At 45.6% G+C, this 19,640-nt stretch overlaps 1 protein-coding gene across 6 annotated transcripts in view; it reads left to right on the top strand.

Moving 5' to 3' along the window:
- ATP2B4 (ATPase plasma membrane Ca2+ transporting 4) overlaps window positions 1-19,640 on the top strand; it is a 104,352-nt gene that overhangs the window by 56,443 nt on the left and 28,269 nt on the right. For 4 of the 6 annotated variants that reach the window (XM_053605548.1, XM_053605553.1, XM_053605551.1 and 1 more), the window contains exons 3-9: window positions 10,370-10,567; window positions 11,155-11,412; window positions 11,898-12,023; window positions 12,720-12,845; window positions 13,951-13,986; window positions 15,407-15,568; window positions 19,273-19,487. In XM_053605548.1, the coding sequence (XP_053461523.1) occupies window positions 10,370-10,567; window positions 11,155-11,412; window positions 11,898-12,023; window positions 12,720-12,845; window positions 13,951-13,986; window positions 15,407-15,568; window positions 19,273-19,487 (1,121 nt within the window). The remainder of the gene's footprint in view (window positions 1-10,369; window positions 10,568-11,154; window positions 11,413-11,897; window positions 12,024-12,719; window positions 12,846-13,950; window positions 13,987-15,406; window positions 15,569-19,272; window positions 19,488-19,640) is intronic. The other 2 variants (XM_053605550.1, XM_053605552.1) reach the window with 1 other exon arrangement.

The following is a 19,640-nucleotide window of genomic DNA, read 5'->3' as shown; positions in this document are numbered from 1 at the left end:
AGAGATTTTTACATAGATATCTGTATGGTGCCGGTGTCTTGTTTTCTTTGCAACTTGAGTCTCCCTACATGTTCTCTTTACTTCTAGAATTTGGTTTCTTATCTCCTGTGCTTTGAGTTCCAATACTAGCTCTACTATCTACTAGTTAAATAGCACTGAACAGTTTACGTGGCCTCCCTGAGTCTGTTTCTTCGTGAAAATAATGTTGATAATACCTAGACCATAGAGTTACTGAGATTAAATAACCTATGTACAGTGCCCAAACTTATAATAAGTATTTAATGAATTAGTGGTCTCTGATTAAAATAGAGCCCATATGTCTGAAGATATTTGCCAGAATGTAAGCCCATGGACTATAGTGTATTATCATATCCGGAGAGGTTACTGCCTGTGTCTATTTCCGCCTTTCACTTCCTGCTTGTAAAAGGAGACCTGGTTAAGATGGCAATGCTTAGTTGCTTTCATGTGGTTTTAGCTACTGTCTAATGACTGCCTACTTTTGGGCACTTCCTACTTCTTGCCTGCAAGATTTCTTTATTCACTTTTATAACAGGATTGACCTAAAAGAGAGTCAGTTCCTAACTATGTTTTCACTGAAATTATAAAGAACTTTTGTAAAGTATACCCATCAGATTCTAAGCAGGATCTTTCTTTTTTCCCTTCCTGTCCTTGGTAGAGTGCTGTAACATCATAGCTCACAGCAACCTCAAACTCTTGGGCTCAAGTGATTCTCTTGCCTCAGCTTCCCAAGTAGCTGGGACTATAGGCACCTATCAGCATGCCCAGCTATTTTTAGAAATGAGGTCTTGCTCTTGCTCAGGCTGGTCTCGAACTCCTGAGTTCAAGCAATCCACCTGCCTCGGCCTCCCAGAGTGCTAGGGTTACAGTTGTGAGCCATTGTGCACAGCCCCTATCCTGTTCTTGATCCCTTTCGTCCATTCTCTCGCAAAGTGGAACTCAAGAGTCCAAATAAGCTGGAACCTGGGAAACTTCTAACAGAAGGATCCCCAGTATTTCCCCAAATTTTCCAAATCCTTTCCTGTAGCTGCTGCTGTTTACTCCTGATTCCCAGAGAGCTTTTGTTCCCAAAGGCCGACATATATTCTACTCTTTCAACATTAGATATCAAATGTTATAGACATTAACTAATGCTCTTGGATTCTTTCCCAATCCTGGTTTCAGACCTCTAGTTGAAAGCCATCCCTTCCAATGGCAGATGCCTCTCTTGCTATAGACCCTGGCCATGCCTATATCCCAGGAATCCTACCACTGGCACAGTTGTCTACCACTATCTCTTGCTTTCTTAGATTATAAACATGTATCTGGATCTGATTTTTTTGGGGGGGAGGTTCTTTTTGAGATAGGGTCTCACTCTGTTGCCTGAGCCATAGTGCAGGGGCACCATCAAAGCTTACTGTGACCTCCAACACTTGGATTCAAACAGTCCTCCTGCCTCAGTCTCCTGAGTAGTGGAGACCACATACATATGCCACTACACCAGGCTAATTCTTTTTTTTTTCTTTTATGTTTTGTAGAAACAGGGTCTTGCTATGTTGCTCAGGCTGGTCTCGAACTCCTAGCCTCAAGCAATCCTCTCACCTCAGCCTTTCCAAAGTGATAGCTTACAGGCATGTGCCACTGTGCCTGGCCCCAGTTTGTTTTAATGTAAGACTTATCACAGGGCTTGTTCTGGAGCTGTGGAGGCAGCATGTTGGAAAACAATCTTTATATTAGTAATGTTTAGCCCCCAGTGTCAACAATGACTTCTTAGCGTGTGAAAAGGAATGAAGGGATAAGAAAGGGAGACACAGAACAGCTAAGACACAGGAATATCAACTCAGATAAGGGCAATGCTGAGCTTTTAGTTGGGTAGGCAGAGAAAAGAGCATCGGTGTAAAGATGTCCTGATGAGCTGATGCTATAGAAAGTTAACCTGTTCACAGAAGACCACACTGAGGTGCCTGATGGCTTAGCATAATATTGTCACCTGTGGGAGGTCCCTGCAGACTAATAATAAGAATAAAGAAATTTACCTTGAATTCTTCTAGTAGGAAACTAAGGTAAAGTGACATCAGAAAGACGTGTCCTTAGAGTATAACCCTTTTCCTTTATTTTCTATGAACTTAAACAGCATTTGTAGTATAGATTGACAGAATTTTTATTTTCTTACCATAGCTACTCAAGGGACTTTTGAACTGGGGTTTATAATATTTTTGACACTTACATGGTTTTACTATCCTAGATTTATACAATTCTAAAGGCAAGTGAGACTTAATTTTAAAATGTGTGTACTCTCTCTCTTTCTCAGCAGGCTAAAAAGTTTAAGTGAGTTGTCTGAGTTCTTACTACCAAGTGAATGAGATGGGATATTTCATGTTTTCTGGCTTACATTCCATTCATGCTCTGCTGCCTCTAAATGTTAGAGCTGCAACACAGAGAATCTCAGAAGCACAGATAATTTTAAAGTTTGTTTTGCATTTTGATGTCTGATAAATGTCTAATTGTGACCCAGTCCCAATGTGTTAATACTGGCCTGTGTTCCTTGAGTATATATTAGCTAAGTGGAATAAGAGGAGCTGTCCCATTGGCCAAGAGTTGGTTAACCCCAAGAAGACCTGGAGAGGCCGGGCGTGATGGCTCACACCTATAATCCCAGCACTCTGGGAGGCCCAGGCAGGTGGAATGCTTGAGCTCAAGAGTTTGAGACCAGCCTGAGCAACAACCAGACCCCTGTCTTTACTAGAAATAGAAGAACTAGTTGGGCGTTGTGGTGGGCACCTATAGTCCCAGCTACTCGGGAGACTGAGGCAAGAGAATTGCTCAAGCCCAATTTCTTATCTATGCAAAAAAATAATATGGGATGGAACAGATGTGACAGGAAGATGGGCAACTGGCTGCTTTGAGATTTCCTTCCCTATCTTTAGAGCTTATAGTCTGTTGTGGAATATTAATTTCTAGATTTCCAATTTCTGGAATATCAATATCTATTTAAAGTTAGACACATTAACTTCTATCTACCTCTATTTCTTCATGCCCTCTGCCTCATAGCCTTGAACTCTTGCCCCAGCTCTACTAAGGATGCCCAATAAGATCCTAATAACAACTTAACTTGCCATGGTTGCAGAGATTAGCATTCTGTGGTCCACTCTGCCCATCACACCTTGGACAGATGCATTAGCAACCAGTTTAAGATGTGAGAAATAGGGCAGCACCTGTGGCTCAAAGGAGTAGGGCGCTGGCCCCATATACTGGAGGTGGCGGGTTCAAACCCAGCCCCGGCCATAAACTGCAAAAAGAAAAAAAAAAAAAATGTGAGAACTATCAAGCCAAAAGAACATCCTACAGGAAGAGGAAGGAGTGGAAGTGGGCAGCTCATCTCAAACACCTAGAAAGGAGCTACACTGTGATGTCAGTAATTGAGATGAGGCCAGTAGCTTCATAAAAAAAAAAAAAAACTTCGGGCAGGGTGCGGTGGTTCACACTTGTTATCCTAGTATTCTGAGAGGCTGAGGTGAGAGGATTCCTTGAGCTCAGGAGTTTGAGACCAGCCTGTGTAAAAGTGAGACCCTGTTCTCTACTAAAAATAGAAAAACTACACAATTATAAGAGAGACTTTGTCTAACAAATGCAATCAGTGTAACCTAATTCTTTGTACCCTCAGTGAACCCCAAACAATAAAAAAATATATATATATAATAAAAATAGAAAAATTAGCCAGGTATAATGGCAGGCACCTGTAGTCCCCGCTACTTGGGAGGCTGATGCAAGAGGATCACTTGAGCCCAGGAGTTTGAAGTTGCTGTGAGCTGTGAAACCATGGTAGTTAGCCTGGGCAACAGAGTGAGACTCTGTCTCAAAAAAAAAAAAACTTGGTAGAGGAATGGAAAAGGTTTCTGTAAAACTTAGGGGAAGCAGCATCAATAGCCAGATGATAGATGATTAAAAAAGAGTGAAATTGTCCTCTTTCTTTCTCATCCCCTTACCCCACTTCACTCCCACCACCACCAGCACAGGAAAATCCACCTTGCATCCTGGGAGATCCCCCTCTGGTCTGAGTTTCGTGTCTAGGGCTTATACAGGCTGTGGGCCTTCTCTTCCCAGCCCAACCCAGGTTTTGTGAACTTTTCTACCAAGGAGCTGGGCTTTGTGTAACCTGGCATCATGCCACCAGGCAGGGGGTAGAGAAATCTTAATGAGAATGCGGCTAAGTCTTCCTGAACCTAAGAGCTCTTTTTTTATTGTTGATTTTTATTGAGACAGAGTCTCATTTTGTTGCCCTCTGTAGAGTGCTTTAGCGTCATAGCTCACAGCAACATCAACCTTCTGGACTCAAGTTATCCTCTTGCCTCAGCCTCCCAAGTAGCTAGGACTAAAGGCGCCCACCACAATGCTCAGGTATTTTTGTTGTTGTTGGTTAGCAGGCCCACGCCTGGTTCGAACCCACCAGCCCTGGAGCCTGTGGCTGGCATCCTAACCACTGAGCTATGGGTGCCCAGCCCCTAAGAGCTCTTCTTGCTTTCTCCCCTTCTACCAGGCCTAGAACCCTGTATGCTGCATTCCTTTGGCAGCTCAGCAGCAACTCTTGAAGTTTTGGAGGATCTGGTTTGGTTTTTAACTGTCTTTTTTTTTTTTTTTTTTTTGAGACCGTCTCGAGCTGTTGCCCTGGGTAGAGTGTAATGGAGTCATAGCTCACAGCAACTTCCAACTCTTGGGCTCAAGCGATCCTCTTGCCTCAGTTTTTCTATTTTTAGTAGAGACAGGGTCTTGCTGTTGCTCAGGCTGGTCTCAAACATGTAAGCTCAAGCTATCCACCCGCCTCGGCCTCCCAGAGGACTAGGATTATAGGCGTGAGCCACGGAGCCCAGACTTTAACTGTCTTGTTCTTGCCTTGCATTGACCCGTCAGCTAGGGGTGGGAAGAAAGATGGCATTCCCTCATTGCATCTCCCCTTGAAAGTGGGGTTTTCGCTCTTTTTATTTAGCTGTGAGCACTTTATTTAAGGTGTGAGCACTGGGAATTTGACACTGGCTAGAAGCTTGTGCATGCAGGATGGGAGAAGGTAGCAGAGCAGAGTGCTGGGGAGGGTACCCTAGGGAACTTTCTCTCTCCTGGGCCAGACTTGCAGTATTCAAAGAAGTCGTGGAGCTGGGGGCCAGAGGGCTTTGTGGAGCAGAATGCAGAAGGGAACATAGTTCTGTAAGTCTATTATACTCTTACTGTGACCTTGAGTAGATTTCTTTATCTCTAGGGGCTTATACTATCCATGTGGGAGAAGATTCTGCTGTCTGCTTTGGCAAAGTATACCTCAGCTGGGAAGTCCCTCATGATGTCTGACCTAGCTCCACCCTTTCTGAGGCTGAGCCAGTTCTGATAAGGGGTGCCCCTGCCAACTGTCCTTGGCACTCCCTGCTGGAGCCACTGAGGGCTGGGCTCCACTTATCCACCCAGGCCCTAGGTCCTTACAGCTGACACAAATGTTCTACTGTGGCTTACTCCATCTTCCCGCCCATGCTGGACAGGGGCTGTGCAACTCCGCAGCATGGGGTAGGGGGTCAATGACTTCACAGCCTAACATCCTCTCCCAGGTCACGTGTTCAGTCTGGTTCTTAGGGCCAGAAGTACTCACAATTTGGGTGGGGCTTTCTTGGGTTCTTGAGGACAAGATTTCCTCTCATTTTCCTGATGAATTTCTAGAGGAAACCCTTTTTCTGTGTTTCCAGAATTCTCTCCCTGCCAAGTCATCTTTTCTTTCTCCAGGGGACTGTTTGAATATTTGGGAAGGCACTGCAGAGATCAGGACCTTTTAGAAACCTTTTCCGGGGCTGGACAAGTAATTGTTGGAAATTACAGCTGCTGAGATCAGGGCCTGAAAGCCATTCTAGGGCAGAAAGAATTGGAATAGAAAGCCCAAAATTGGGGATTGGCTGAGCGCCCAGTCCCACACGGCTTTCCTGCCTCCTGCCTCCCCACGTCAGAGAGGATTCCCAAGGCTACTAGAGCTTCAGCCCCACCTGCCCCACCCTGCTGCAGGGCATGCTGGGAGCTGGGGCAGCCACTTGACTTCTTAAGGTAGCTATTGCACCAGCTCTGGGGTGACTTAAGGTGGAGCAGATAGATGAGTAGAAAAAGGCAGAAAGGAAGCAAATGAATGACTTTGAGGGCATCTGGGCAAAAGCATGGCCTGACCTTTTTTGTTTTCCATAAAACGTATCTTGCTTCATTTGCTTGGGTCCAAGAAAGGCCACGAGGAACGTTTTATTAAATACAAAATTCATAGATTGGAGTCTGATGAACCTGATGGTGATTTCATCATCCCTGAAGACAGGAAGAAGACAGGACTAATTCAACCCTGTTGTAGACAGTGGGCACAGTGCTGGCTTGCTTCAAGGTACAGAGGAAAGCAGCACCTGGCCCTACCCTATGGTAAATGAAGTAGGGTGGCCAACTTCATCAATCCCATCCTTTTTGCCTGAGACTGAGAGGGGTTCCCAGGACGCAGGAACTTCAGCACTAAAACCTAGCAAGTCCCAGGCAAATTGAGACAAGTTGGTCACACTAGAATGAAGCCTCAGCTGAGTGGAGCTGCCTCAACACCCCAGCCCCCTCTGTGTGCAGGTTGGCATCCAGCTAACTCCTGTGGAGATATATGTAGATTCTGATGCTTATGAGTTCAAGCAGTCATACCTCGCCAGGCCTTAGTTTACTTACATGTAAAATGGGGTTAATCGTAACTACTACATAGGGTTTTGTGATGTTTGAATGAGAAAGCATGAATGTGCGTGGTGAAGCGTCTGGTACATAATAAGCACATAAACGTTAGCAATCTTATTTATCACTCATTCATTCAGTTCATTCAACAAATTTGCATGTGTATGATGTACCAGGCCCTGCTATGGGCCTGAGGAACACAGACAAAAATATTCTGCCATTGTGAAGGGGGACAGACAAACAATGAATGAAGACATCATATCCTTATCCTCATCTGAGAAGAGCTGTCGAGGGAAATGACTGAGCATGATGAGGGGAATTGAGAGTGCCAGGCGAGCACAGTGATGAGGATAGCCCTCCAAAAAGCACGTTTGTACAAAGATCTGAAGGAGCTGCGGGGGTGAGCCCCACCCAGGGAGGAGGAATCTGGGCAGAGGGAACAGCTTGTGCAGGGGCCCTGAAGTACAAGCAAGTCTCTGCATTCAGAGAATAGCAGGAAGGCTAGCCGGCTGGATCACAGTGAACAGGAGCAGGTAGGGGAGATAAAGGCCGGGAGTCTCGGGGACACATGAGTGCCTCAGAGACCATCACAAGGTCTTTGGTGCCTAATTTTATCCCAAGTAAAAGCCAGAAGGTTTTGAGCAGATGAGTGACACATATTGCCTCAGGTCTTTTAAAAAAAAAAAGATATTTCTTAACTGCTGTGCTGAGAACAGGGTGGAAGCAAGGAGACCAGGTAGAGGATGGTTGCAATAATCCAGATGAGAGTGATGTGAATTAGACTAGGGTAACAGAGTGGAAAATGGGAAGTGTTTGGACTTTGGATGTATTTTAAAAGTAGAGCTGATAGGATTTGACTTATATGTGTATAGAAAAGGGAGGGGCATGATCAAAGTTGATTACAAGGTATTAATTAATATGAGAGCAGAGAGGGACAGGCAGCCCTACACCCTCAGGTGGGTGCTCGGATAGATTTCTCTTGGGATGGGGGCTTCTTCAGGCTATTGAGATGCCCCTTGTGAAGGTCTTAATATATGATGTCTTGGTTTTCCCTCATAATCATCTACTACATCTTGGTAAGGAGGAAAAGACATCTTCTCTCATTACATGTCAATCCTGCTTCTTTAAGAAACATCCCAGGTAGATTAACAAATTACCAGAACTCCTCTATTTCTCTTAAGCAAACCTGGCCCTTCAGCATAGTAGTTCCAAGTTGGCACAGCCCTACCATCTCTAGTCCCTGGGGAGAAAGAACCCTGGCAACTCTGCCTCTGCCTGTCTGGGAATAAAGATGCCCTCCCCAGAGCAGTCCTTTCTCAGGCCCTTTCCTTTCCTACTGGGAACCTGACTTCCCAGGGAGATGGAGGCAGGGAGCACCTGGAAAGCAGTCCAGCTTGCTTCTAGCGCTTAGGCCTCAGCTGTGCCACTAAGCTAGAGGCCAGGGTGAGGTACTTAAGAGCCTGGGAGGCAGGAGAACCTGGGTAGGAACCTCAGCCACTGCTTTTCTAACAGCTCCCTATGTCTGTCTCGTAAGCACTAGCCAATGAAAGTCATCTCAAAAAAGGGCCATCAAGTCACCGACTGTGTAAGGAGGATGGCCATCCATCCGCTGTCCCCCACTTTATCTCCTAGTAGGACCCACATCTACCTTCCCAGAACCATGAGTGTCTGACAACTTCTTGATGGTTTTTGTTTTTAGGATGAAGAAATAGAAGCCATCTCAAACCTTACATAAAATACTCCCTTGGATACCTGTTTTCACATTTTCAAAATCTTTTGCTGTCCAAATGTCTTCCTCAGGTCTAACACAAATCTCCCCTCTTGCCATTTAAGGTAATACTCTTAGGTTCTATTCAGTGGAGATAGCAAGTTTGCTTTGCACCCTATGTCCACATTTCTTCCCCACCAATGTAATAGCCCTTCATGTTGTCTAAAGCATGAAGTCCCCTAGCATCACTAGCTACATTTGCCCTCACAGCTTTTCCTTACTGTCTATGTGAAGCTCAGTTGAGTATCCTCTTCCTCCAATCCTGACCTTCCTCAGCTACACAGGCTGAAAGGCAAAGACCTTCAAGAAAAAACTCACCCCTCCTTGCCTATAGGGAACCCATCAAACAGGCAGCCAACAGCTTCCAAAACCAAGATTAATTTGCTTCATTGTGTAATCAACTGGATAAGAGCCAACTGGTATTAATTGCTATGGTAGGATTTCCTCTCTTCACTTAAAACAGTGTTTTTCAACCTTTTTTAATCTCATGGTACACTTGAACCTATAGTTGAACTTCTAAGATACACTTAAGATTACTTTGATCAAAAAAAGAAAGAGTGAAAAAAAAGAATATACTTACTGTACTTTGAGCTTCTTTCAAAAATAATTTAGTTACCGATCTTTAAAAGATTTTGGGTACACCTAAGATCCTCTCACAGCACACCAGTTGAAAATCACTGCCTTAAAGAGTAGCCCCTCTGGGGTCCAGTAAAAGGGTCTAAGTGTAGGGAAGGCCCCTGAGAAGCATTCAGCCTATCTCTCATCCCTCTGGGAACAAGTGGGCTGGCGGGTGTGGGGGTGTGTGTATGCGATACGTAGTATGTGGTATGTTTGCGTGGTGTGTGTATGCTACATGTTGTGTGGGCACACAACACATACACTTAAGCATGTGTATGTGTTGGTGGGGAAGATACTGGTAATCCGGACTGTGTAGTATCTGAAAACTTTATGACCTAGCCCTTCTTGTTCTCTTTTTATTGAACTTGAATAATAGTCCTTCTCTTAATACCTACTTAGTACCAACTTAGAATAGTAGTACCTCTTAATGGTATGTGTCTGTGTGTATGTGACAAAAAAGGAGGGGCATGTACTTAAAGGGGATACCTCATAGTCTTGAAGTCTCTGCTCTGATGATCTCCTAAAGCTCCTGGAACTTGGAATCAGGATACATGGATAGGCTCTCCCAACGGGCTCTATCTCCATGTTACATGACCTTGAGGAGATAGCTAGTTCTTTTTTGGTCTCTCACTATTTATTTATTTGAGATAGGGTCTCACTCTGTTGCCTGGGCTAAAGGGCAGTGGCATCGTCATAACTCACTGCAGCCTCAAACTCCTGGGCTCAAGCAATCCTCTTGCCTCACCTTCCTGGGTGCACATTACTACGGGTGCCCACCACTAAACCCAGCTAATGTTTTTTGTTTGTTTGCAGTCCTCCCACCTCAGCATTCCAAAGTGCTAGGATTATAGGCATGAGCTACCTTGGCCTCTCACGCTGTATTTAAATCATTACAGTATTTACATGTGAGAGAAAAGTTCTATGTGAATTCCAAGAGATGTTTTAATGTTTATGTTCTTAGAGCTGGAGCCTAGCACGTACTCAGTGAGGAGCAGATGAAATTTTACGTCTGAGTTAGCCTATCCTGGTTACTAAGAGGAGAGAGTGGCCCTGTGACTAGCTAGTCCCATTTGGCTCATTTTCAGGCTGAAAGTTCCACACCCTCTGAGTCGTGGGCGTGGGCAAATCGAGATGGTTGGCCACCCTACCTGGATCTCACACTTGGGCAAATGAGGAAGCAAGAAGTCTTTTTAAAAAATAGATCTTTTAGCTGCCTTCTTTTATATTCCCCTTCCCCCCCCCCCCACTCATTATCCACCCTTATCTCATTTTCAGGTCTATCTGGAAACCCTGTGGATCTGGAGAGGCGGAGGCAGTTGTTTGGACAGAATGTGATACCCCCCAAAAAGCCCAAGACCTTCTTAGAATTAGTGTGGGAAGCCCTTCAAGATGTTACGCTCATCATCCTGGAGATCGCAGCCATCATCTCCCTGGTCCTGTCCTTTTATCGCCCCGCTGGTGAAGACAGTGAACGTGAGTGTCCTAAACAGATCAGCATGACCCTGGGGGATCTGAGTTCTTACCACCACCACCACCAAAAAGCACTCGGTACTGGTGGTTGACAGATTATAGCTTAAAACTCTTCTTCCATTATTTAGAATGGACTCTCCACAGAAAACCAACTAGTAGCTAGTAAACTATTCTCCCAACCCATCCATATTCCAAAGTTTTTTTTTCCCCCTTCTCCCATTGAATCCTCATTCATGGTGTAATGGATTCACTACCTTTACCCAACCAACAAAGCCCTGCATCTCAAAGAGCCCCTACCAATTATCTGGCATTATCATATGTAGCAGTGGGAGCCTGACCATGTTAAGAATCGTAAGTGTAAGCTTACATGTGACTTACCTACAATTTGCACTGACATTTTGTTGTATTTAGTCATTTGCTTCTTGTGGATTAACATAAATAGTTATACTGGTGCTGTGACAACACTCAGTCCTGCTATCCTCTGATATCCTCTTCTATTCGGGCATTGTTGAAAGGGGACTGTGGAAGTAAGACTCTCATTTCTGAATGTGAACAAAAGCCCCTCTATTTCTCTCCCTTCCCTGGCACAGAGTGTGGTCAAGTTGCAAGTAGCCCAGAAGATGAACAAGAGGCAGAAGCTGGCTGGATTGAAGGGGCGGCCATCCTGTTCTCAGTGATCGTCGTGGTGTTAGTGACTGCCTTTAATGATTGGAGCAAAGAGAAGCAATTTCGGGGGCTGCAGAGCCGCATTGAACAGGAGCAAAAATTCTCCATTATCCGAAATGGTCACCTCATCCAGCTTCCTGTGGCTGAGATTGTGGTGGGTGATATCGCCCAAATCAAATATGGTGAGAGCTCCGTGTTTCTTATACTTATGCCACCATGACCACCACCCCACATTTGAAGGGTAGATCCTTTGGCATGAGAGGGCTGAGAATTGCTGAAAACCCAAAAAGATCCCAAATTGTATTGGCTTCTACGTTAGCGTTTAAGGAAGTTGTGGGAAGCAATTTCAGAGAAAGCAGTAGCTGAAACTCTCCCCAAAGATTGTCACACTTGTACCTTGTGTGTCTTAGGGTTAAAAGTGTATAATATTCAAGCCATGGAAAGGTCTTTAGGAATTGGTAATAGTTTGAATTTATAATACCTGGAAAGGAGTCTTGTCCTGGGTTGTAGAGACCTTTAGTTGTCTTGTAAAGGCTCTGAGATACTCCCTGGGCCCTTGCTTTAATGGTAGAGCCAATGGGAGCAACCTGAGAAGTTGGAGGACCCCACCCTTAGCCAGGCTCTCACTCACCCTCCTTCACTGTGTCCCCTTCCCTTTGTGTACTAGGTGACCTGCTGCCTGCAGATGGGATCCTGATCCAGGGGAATGACCTGAAGATTGACGAAAGCTCTCTGACAGGAGAATCAGACCATGTCAAGAAGTCCCTGGAAAGTGACCCCATGTTGCTCTCAGGTATAGCCTCTGGCTACCAAGGTTCCCGTTTTACCTCTCCCTAGACAGCAGGGCCACAGGATCCAGACCCTTATTCTCTCTTCTGGCTCTATCCCATCTCCTTCCCTTGGGTTCAACTGGGACAGAGTATTGGTGGTTGGAATACAAGGACATCTGGCAATCTAAACGAGGGGAGTGTTTGTTTTGTTTGAGACAGAGTCTCACTTTTTCACCCTGGGTCAAGAGCTGTGGCATCACAGCTCATAGCAACCTCAAACTTTCAGGCTTAAGCCATCCTCCTGCCTTAGCCTGCCAAGTAGCTGGGACTACACATGCCTACCACAACACCCAGCTAATTTTTCTATTTTTAGTAGAGATGGGGTCTTGCTCTTGCTCAGACTGGTATCAAAATCCTGAACTCAGGTGATCTACCTGCCTCGGCCCCCAAGAGTGCTTGGATTACAGCTGTGAGCCACCATGCCCAGCCCCAAATGAGATTTTCCATGAAACAAATACTGTGAGGGCCTTGAAGGGGTTTGCTGGTTGTGGGTGGAGGAGGCAGAAGGAGGGCTTACCCTAAAACAGGTTAGATACATTTTCCTCATTACTACCAATTCACTTGGTCTATTCTTTTCCTACTATGCTAAGTATATCATTATCCATGGAGTAGGGGATTATTTAGAAACCCTCCTTTCCATCTTCTCCTTTTCCATATAGGGACCCATGTCATGGAAGGTTCTGGCCGGATGGTAGTGACTGCTGTGGGTATCAACTCCCAGACTGGAATCATCTTTACCCTCTTGGGGGCCAATGAGGGTGAGGAAGAGGAGAAGAAGAAGAAAGGTAAGGGGCATCCAGAATGAGATTCTTTTCCCTCTCATCCTAATGGAGAAACAAAGAAGCAAATCTGGATGGAAAGCCTGGTTGGAATAATCTGCTGGAATGAAGAAACAAGATATCCAGATATCCATACTCCTTGCTGAGATAAAGATATAAACCCTGGCTCTCCAGGGAGCTTTGAGGAAAACCAGATCCTGGCTCTAGGATCCCAAATCAGGGTGAATTTGAACCTCAACTTTTGTGTCTTTTGGTGAGTTACAAAGGGATAAAGCTTGCCTAAAAAAGAGCTGGCTAGGTGCTCTAGTTCAAAATGCCCTCTATGTACACCTCCTCCCCATAGTTTCTTCCTCAAAATGGGAGAGTAAATGAACCATCAAGACTAAGGGATAACTGGCCAGAAGAATAAAATGGATTCCTGATGAAACTGTGGGTTCTCAGTGCAAAAGAGACACAGCTAGGAGAGTGGGAACAGAGAGGTAATGTCTACCCTGAGGTTGGTCCAGTCTTTGCCATTCACTTGTTGCTGAAGAAAGGAATAACAGGAAAAAGAGGAAAAAATACTAAAACCAAATTTATACCTTTCCGTAAGCATTCCTTCTTCCCTTAGGGCAGAGAAGGATTTCTACCACTTGTCTAGAGGATCATCTTGAGCTGTTTAGTGGAGGACAATTCATGAAAAAGAAACTAGACAGTTCCTTTCTGCAGCTACCTGCAGATGAATAAGGAGGAAGCTTGCCTGGTGCCCCCGAAGTAACATGGAGATACCTTCAGGGCCTTTGCCGTTGGGCACAAACAGTTTCAGTCTCTTGCTTTCTAATCCCCATTCCATTTTTCCAAGCAATGTGACTCACCCTCCCAGCAGCAACCATGCTCCAAGAGAAAGCAGCTCAGGGGTGAGTGTGCACTCACCTAACTTGAGTGTTTGGTCAGTATCCCAAAGATTCATTAGAGCCTCTAGCAAGAATGAATGGAAGCAGACCCTTCCCTGAAACCCAGTCCCTTTGCTGTGGCCCTTCTGGGCTCTGAGCAGGACCAAGAAATTGGATATCTGATCTCTTAATAGTCATTCTGGGTTTCCACCCCACTTTTTTCTTTCTTGTTCAAACAGGTAAAAAACAAGGAGTCTCTGAAAATCGCAACAAAGGTAACCTTTCTACCCACTCATTTACCATCTCTACCTGCCTACGCTCAAACCAGACCTTTCCAGGCCATCTGCCTTCTCCCTTTTTGTTCCATCAATCTGTTATCTGCTGCTGTGGCTCAGATCCCTCATCCTGAGGAAGGTGCAGAGATTTGGGGTGGGGGGTGGGCTCAAGTTCCAATCCAATCTAAAATGGGACAACAGCACCCTCTGCTGTTGGCTGTAGAATCTCATGTCAAGGTTTCTCTCGGGGGACGTGTAGGATTGCTCTGCTCTTCCCAGGGTGCTGAACTCTTTGTTTCATTGCCCTCAGATGAGTTTAAACACCAGCAGTCATCAGTTTCTGGATTGGAAGACTTTAGGGTCCTTATGGTGGAGGGGGTTGGGGTGGGCAGTCCCTGCACCCTCCTCTTGCTTCCTCATCGGTGTCTTCTGGTCTGGATTCCTTCTCTCCTGGTCTTCTCAGGGGTGCTTGGAGATAGCCCTTTGTCTGGACCTGTCTCTCCACCTCTTTCTTTGTTCTCTCCACAATGTTTTCTTCCTCCTGATCTGATGTGTGTCTCTCTTTTTGGTGGCTGTGTTTGCATCTCGTCTCTTGTCTTGTTTGTGAGTCTGACAGCAGAGACAGGCTCTCAGGAAGAGCATCCTAAGCAAGGGACTGAACTCTGCAGGGGTAAAGTTGGAGACCAGCAAGAACTGCTCTCTTGGGACAAATCCTAGAGTTTTTTCCCTTTGTAACTAACCCACATCATAATGATCTTTAGAAATGACGTTATCACATCAGAGAACTAGGGCCAAACAGAAACAGTTCTTTACCTTTAGGTCTCTTTTAACTCTTTTAAAAACACAATGGATTTTGATGTTTGTCTTTACCTCTGCTTTCTCTTATTCCAGGGGGGTCCCTCACATCAGCTTCATCCCTCGCTGCCAAAAAGCTTAACCCCAAAATAATCCTGGGTCTGTGTGTCTTTCCTGATAGTCGAGAGAGAGAGAGAAACTATTTAATAGAGCAGGCTTATGCTCTAGAAACATCTGCAACCTTTTCTTTCCACCCCTTTCTGCAGTAAAGATTCATTATTTTAAGCACTGAATTTCAGGAAGGGGGGCTGTTGGTAATAGCCTTTACTGACTTCATTAATCCCCTTGCTGGAATAAACCTGGTTTGGGGCTCTGAAGCGATGCCAGGAAGCTGCCACTAAACGCACCCTTGTTTCATCTTCAGTTGTTAGAATATTATTCCAAAGACCCCAATAGAGGGTTGAAGGTAAGTTCCATGTTTAATATGGGGTGAGAGTGGTAGGAACTGATGTCAGGGGGCCCCAGGTATATTCTAGGAAGACAGGAGGGTTTTTTGGTTTCCACCTGCCTGCCACTCTGCTAACACTTTTCCTGCTCACCTGTCCTATTTCTGTGCACACCCTAGCAAAGACCCAGGATGGAGTGGCCCTGGAAATCCAGCCACTCAACAGCCAAGAGGGAATCGACAGCGAGGAGAAGGAAAAGAAGGTGTCCAAGGTGCCTAAAAAGGAGAAGTCGGTGCTGCAGGGCAAGCTGACTCGCCTGGCTGTTCAGATTGGGAAAGCTGGTGAGTAGGTAGAGCCTAGTTTTTGTTGATCAGTATCTTTCTGGATCCTCACTACTGTGATCCCCTTCTTCCCACACCAACCAGGACTGGCAAAAAGAAGCTTAAATTTCAGAATGGCTAATTGGGTCTAGGTAACTATGTCCCTACCTCTGCCACTGTTTGGCCACTCTACACACAGGGGTCTTCAAACTACGGCCTGCGGGCCACATGCGGCAATGTGATTGTATTTGTTCCTGTTTTATTTTTTTACTTCAAAATAAGATATGTGCAGTGTGCATAGGAATTTGTTCATAGTTTGTTTTTTTTTTCCTCCAATAGTCTGAGGAACAGTGAACTGGCCCCCTGTTTAAAAAGTTTGAGGACCCTTGCTACAGAGAGAAATTTGCTCTTTGTGCAAGGTTAAGGGCCTTGAGGCCCCTTTCACCCAAATGTATGAGAAATAAAGAACATATATCATGAGCGGCGCCTGTGGCTCAGTGGGTAGGGTGCCGGCCCCATATATCGAGAGTGGCGAGTTCAAACCCAGCCCCGGCCAAACTGCAACAAAAAATAGCCGGGTGTTATGGTGGGTGCCTGTAGTCCCAGCTACTTGGGAGGCTGAGGCAAGAGAATTGAAGTTGGAGTTGGAGATTGCTGTGAGCTATGACACCACGGCACTCTACCGAGAGCGATAAAGTAGACTCTGTCTCTAAAAGAAAAAAACAAACCATGTATTACAGCTCGGGGCCTATAGCTCAGCAGCTAGGGCATGGGCCACATGCACCAGGGCTGGCAGTTTCCAACCCACCCCGGGCCTGCCAAACAACAATGACAACTACAACAACAACAACAAATATAGCCAGGCATTGTTGCAGGCACCTGTAGTCCCAGCTACTTGGGAGGCTGAGGCAAGAGAATGTTTAAGCCCAAGAATTGGTGGTTGCTGTGAGCTGTGATGCCACGGCACTCTACCAAGAGTGACATAGTAAGACTCTGTCTCAAAAAAACAAAAAAAGAACATATATCACAAAGAAGATTTACATCAGAAGAAGGAAGACATTGATAACTGCTTACCTTCTCATGTTTTGGCTTATAAATTCCTCAAGGATGGAGAAGCCTGCAGTGTGCTGAAGGCAATTCCCTAGGATAGTAATAGCATCTGGCTAAACACAGAGTAATAAAACGCAAATAAAGGGCTCGGTGCCCATAGCTCAGTGGGTAGGCTGCCGGCCACATACACTGTGTGTAAGGAAGTCACTTCCCCATCACTCACCTCTATGCATTCTCTCTCCCACCACCTTCTTTCAATGGAGGGGCCCAGGGAAGTGAGAGGATGGGACAAAAGGAAGATTGCTCCTTCAGTGGCCTCATCCCCCAAAGTATGGTCTTTTACCGCTGTTCATTTTCTGACCTCACCCTCTGTTTACCTGTCATAATCAGTACATCTCTCTGTGTACAGCTTACCTGGGGTTCTTGTTAAAGTGCAGTTTCACTTCAGGAGGCCTGGGGTGGAGCCTGATTCTACATTTCTGACAAACCCCCACATGACGCCATGATGCTGACCTATTGAGCACCCATTGGGAAGCTGCCCACTATAGCAGCCACTCACCACATGTGACTATTGCAATTTAAATTAATTAAAGTTTAAAATTCAGTTCCTCAATCACATTAACCGTGTTACCATATTGGGCAGTGCAAATAGAGAATGTTCTATGCATCCCAGAAAGATCCATTGGGCTGTGTTGGTCTAGCCTCTTCCTTCCATTCTAATAACCTGGCTAATTTTGGCTACTCTGAATCTCTTGTATATAAACTGTATACCTCAAACTCTTGGGCTCAATCGATCCTCTTGCCTCAGCCTCCCATGTAGCTGGGACTACAGGCTCATACCACCACACCTGGTTAATTTTTCTTCTTTTTTTTTTTTTTTGAGACAGAGTCTCACTATGTCGCCCTCAGTTGAGTGCTGTGCCATCACAGCTCACAGCAACCTCAAACTCTTGGGCTTAAGCAATTCTCTTGCCCCAGCCTCCCAGGTAGCTGGGACTACAGGTGCCCATCACAATACCCGGCTATTTTTTGTTCGCAGTTGTTATTGTTATTTAGCTGGCCTGGGCCGGGTTCAAACCCAGCTCCCTAGGTATATGTGGCTGGTGCCATAACCACTGTGCTGTGGGCACCAAGCCCAGCTAATTTTTCTATTTGGAGTAGAGACAGGGTCTTGCTCTTGCTTAGCCTGGTCTGGAACTCCTGAGCTCAAAGAATCCTCCAGCCTTAGCCTCCCAAAGTGCTTAGGATTACAGGCATGAGCCACTAAGCCTGGACGATTTCCTTGATTTTACAAAGTCCCACGTTTCAGGAAATTGTTCAGTTTTAGGTAAATCAGAATGGTCAGTCACCCTCCCAATATGCCATACCAAAAACGTCTCTGTGCCTACATTTCCTCGCCTTTAAAAAGAGGACCACAGGCCAGGTGCAGTGGCTCACACCTATAATCCTAGCACTTCAGATGGCCGAGATGGGTGGATTGCTTGAGCTCAGGAGTTGAAGACCAGCCTGAGCAAGAGCAAGGCCCAGGTGGGCTCGGTGGCTCACCTCTATAATCCTAGCACTCTGGGAGGCCATGGCGGATGGATTGCTTGGGCTCACGAGTTCGAGATCAGACTAAGCAAAAGCAAGACCCTATCTCTACTAAGAATGGAAAAACTGAGGCAAGAGGATTGCTTGAGCCCAAGAGCTGGAGGTTGCTATGAGCTCTGATGCCATGGCACTCTACCCAGGGGTCAAAGTGAAATTCTGTCTCCAAAACAAATAAATAAATAAGACCATAATAGTAATGTATTTCATAGGTTGTTGTGAAGCAATTGTCTGGCCCACCGCAGACACCATATTTTTTCTGTTACTGTTCCATGTGTTCCATGATGAGGGAAATATTGAAAAGCCCTATTTTTTTTTCACCATGTAGCCTTGGGTAGAGTGCTGCGTCACAGCTCACAGCAACCTCAAACTCTTGGGCTTAAGCGATTTTCTTGCCTCAGCCTCCCAAGTAGCTGGGACTATAGGCGCCCGCCACAACGCCCGGGTATTTTTTTGTTGTAGTTGTCATTGTTGTTTAGCAGGCCCAGGCTGGGTTCAAACCCACCAGCCCTGGAGCATGGGGCCAGTGCCCTAACCACTGAGCTACAAGCGCCGAGTCAGGAAAGCCCTGTTCTGAGGGTCAGTCATAGGTGATGGCTAGCACTACAAGGGCATTTCTGTAAACAAACTGAATTGCCCCACATTCACCGGCTAGTAGGGAAGAAGTGAAAATTGATAAACTACTAGGAAATGGACTAGTATAATCACAACTTTATGAATTGTGGGGAGAGGGTAGGTTTGGGATAGAATAGTAGAATGCTGTTTCAGAAAACAGATGAACCCCTTTCTTTGAGGATGAGAAATCTGGTTTAGGAAACAGGCCTAGAGCAGGTCAACACCTTATCCAAAGCCACAAGTTAAGTTAGTGCAGTGCTGAGACTAGAACCTTTATCTTTGGAATGTAAAACCGGTGTCTGTTCCCTGTGCTATAATGTACGTGCAGCAAAGAAAGGGGAGGGGTTTTAACATGTCTTCCTAGAGATGGTGGTTTTTGGTAGCAAAGTCTATAACTCATACCCATCTATCTCTGACTAGGACCCTGGGAATGCCCGCCAGCCTGGGTTCACGTGATTTGTTTCCTTGGGCAGGTCTGATCATGTCTACAATCACAGTTTTCATTCTGATTATATACTTTGTGATTGACACCTTCGTGATACAAGGCAGAACGTGGCTGTCTGAGTGCACTCCCATCTACATCCAGTACCTGGTCAAGTTCTTCATCATTGGTGTCACTGTACTGGTGGTGGCTGTGCCAGAGGGGCTGCCACTGGCTGTCACCATCTCACTGGCCTATTCTGTGAAGGTGAGACTGAAACAATACTATCTCTTCCTTTAGGACAGGTAGGAGGAGAGGGTGTCATTCAGTGCCCCTTTCACTGAATTGGAGAATTGAATTCTCCAATTCTATCCTCTGTGAGCTTTGGGTGGTGCCTCACAAGAGCAGAAGTCCCTGGCA

The sequence above is a fragment of the Nycticebus coucang genome, chromosome 10, assembly GCF_027406575.1.
Source record: "Nycticebus coucang isolate mNycCou1 chromosome 10, mNycCou1.pri, whole genome shotgun sequence".
NCBI lineage: Eukaryota > Metazoa > Chordata > Mammalia > Primates > Lorisidae > Nycticebus > Nycticebus coucang.
Note: the sequence above shows the minus strand (reverse complement) of the source record. Positions and strands in the feature narration are given on the sequence as shown.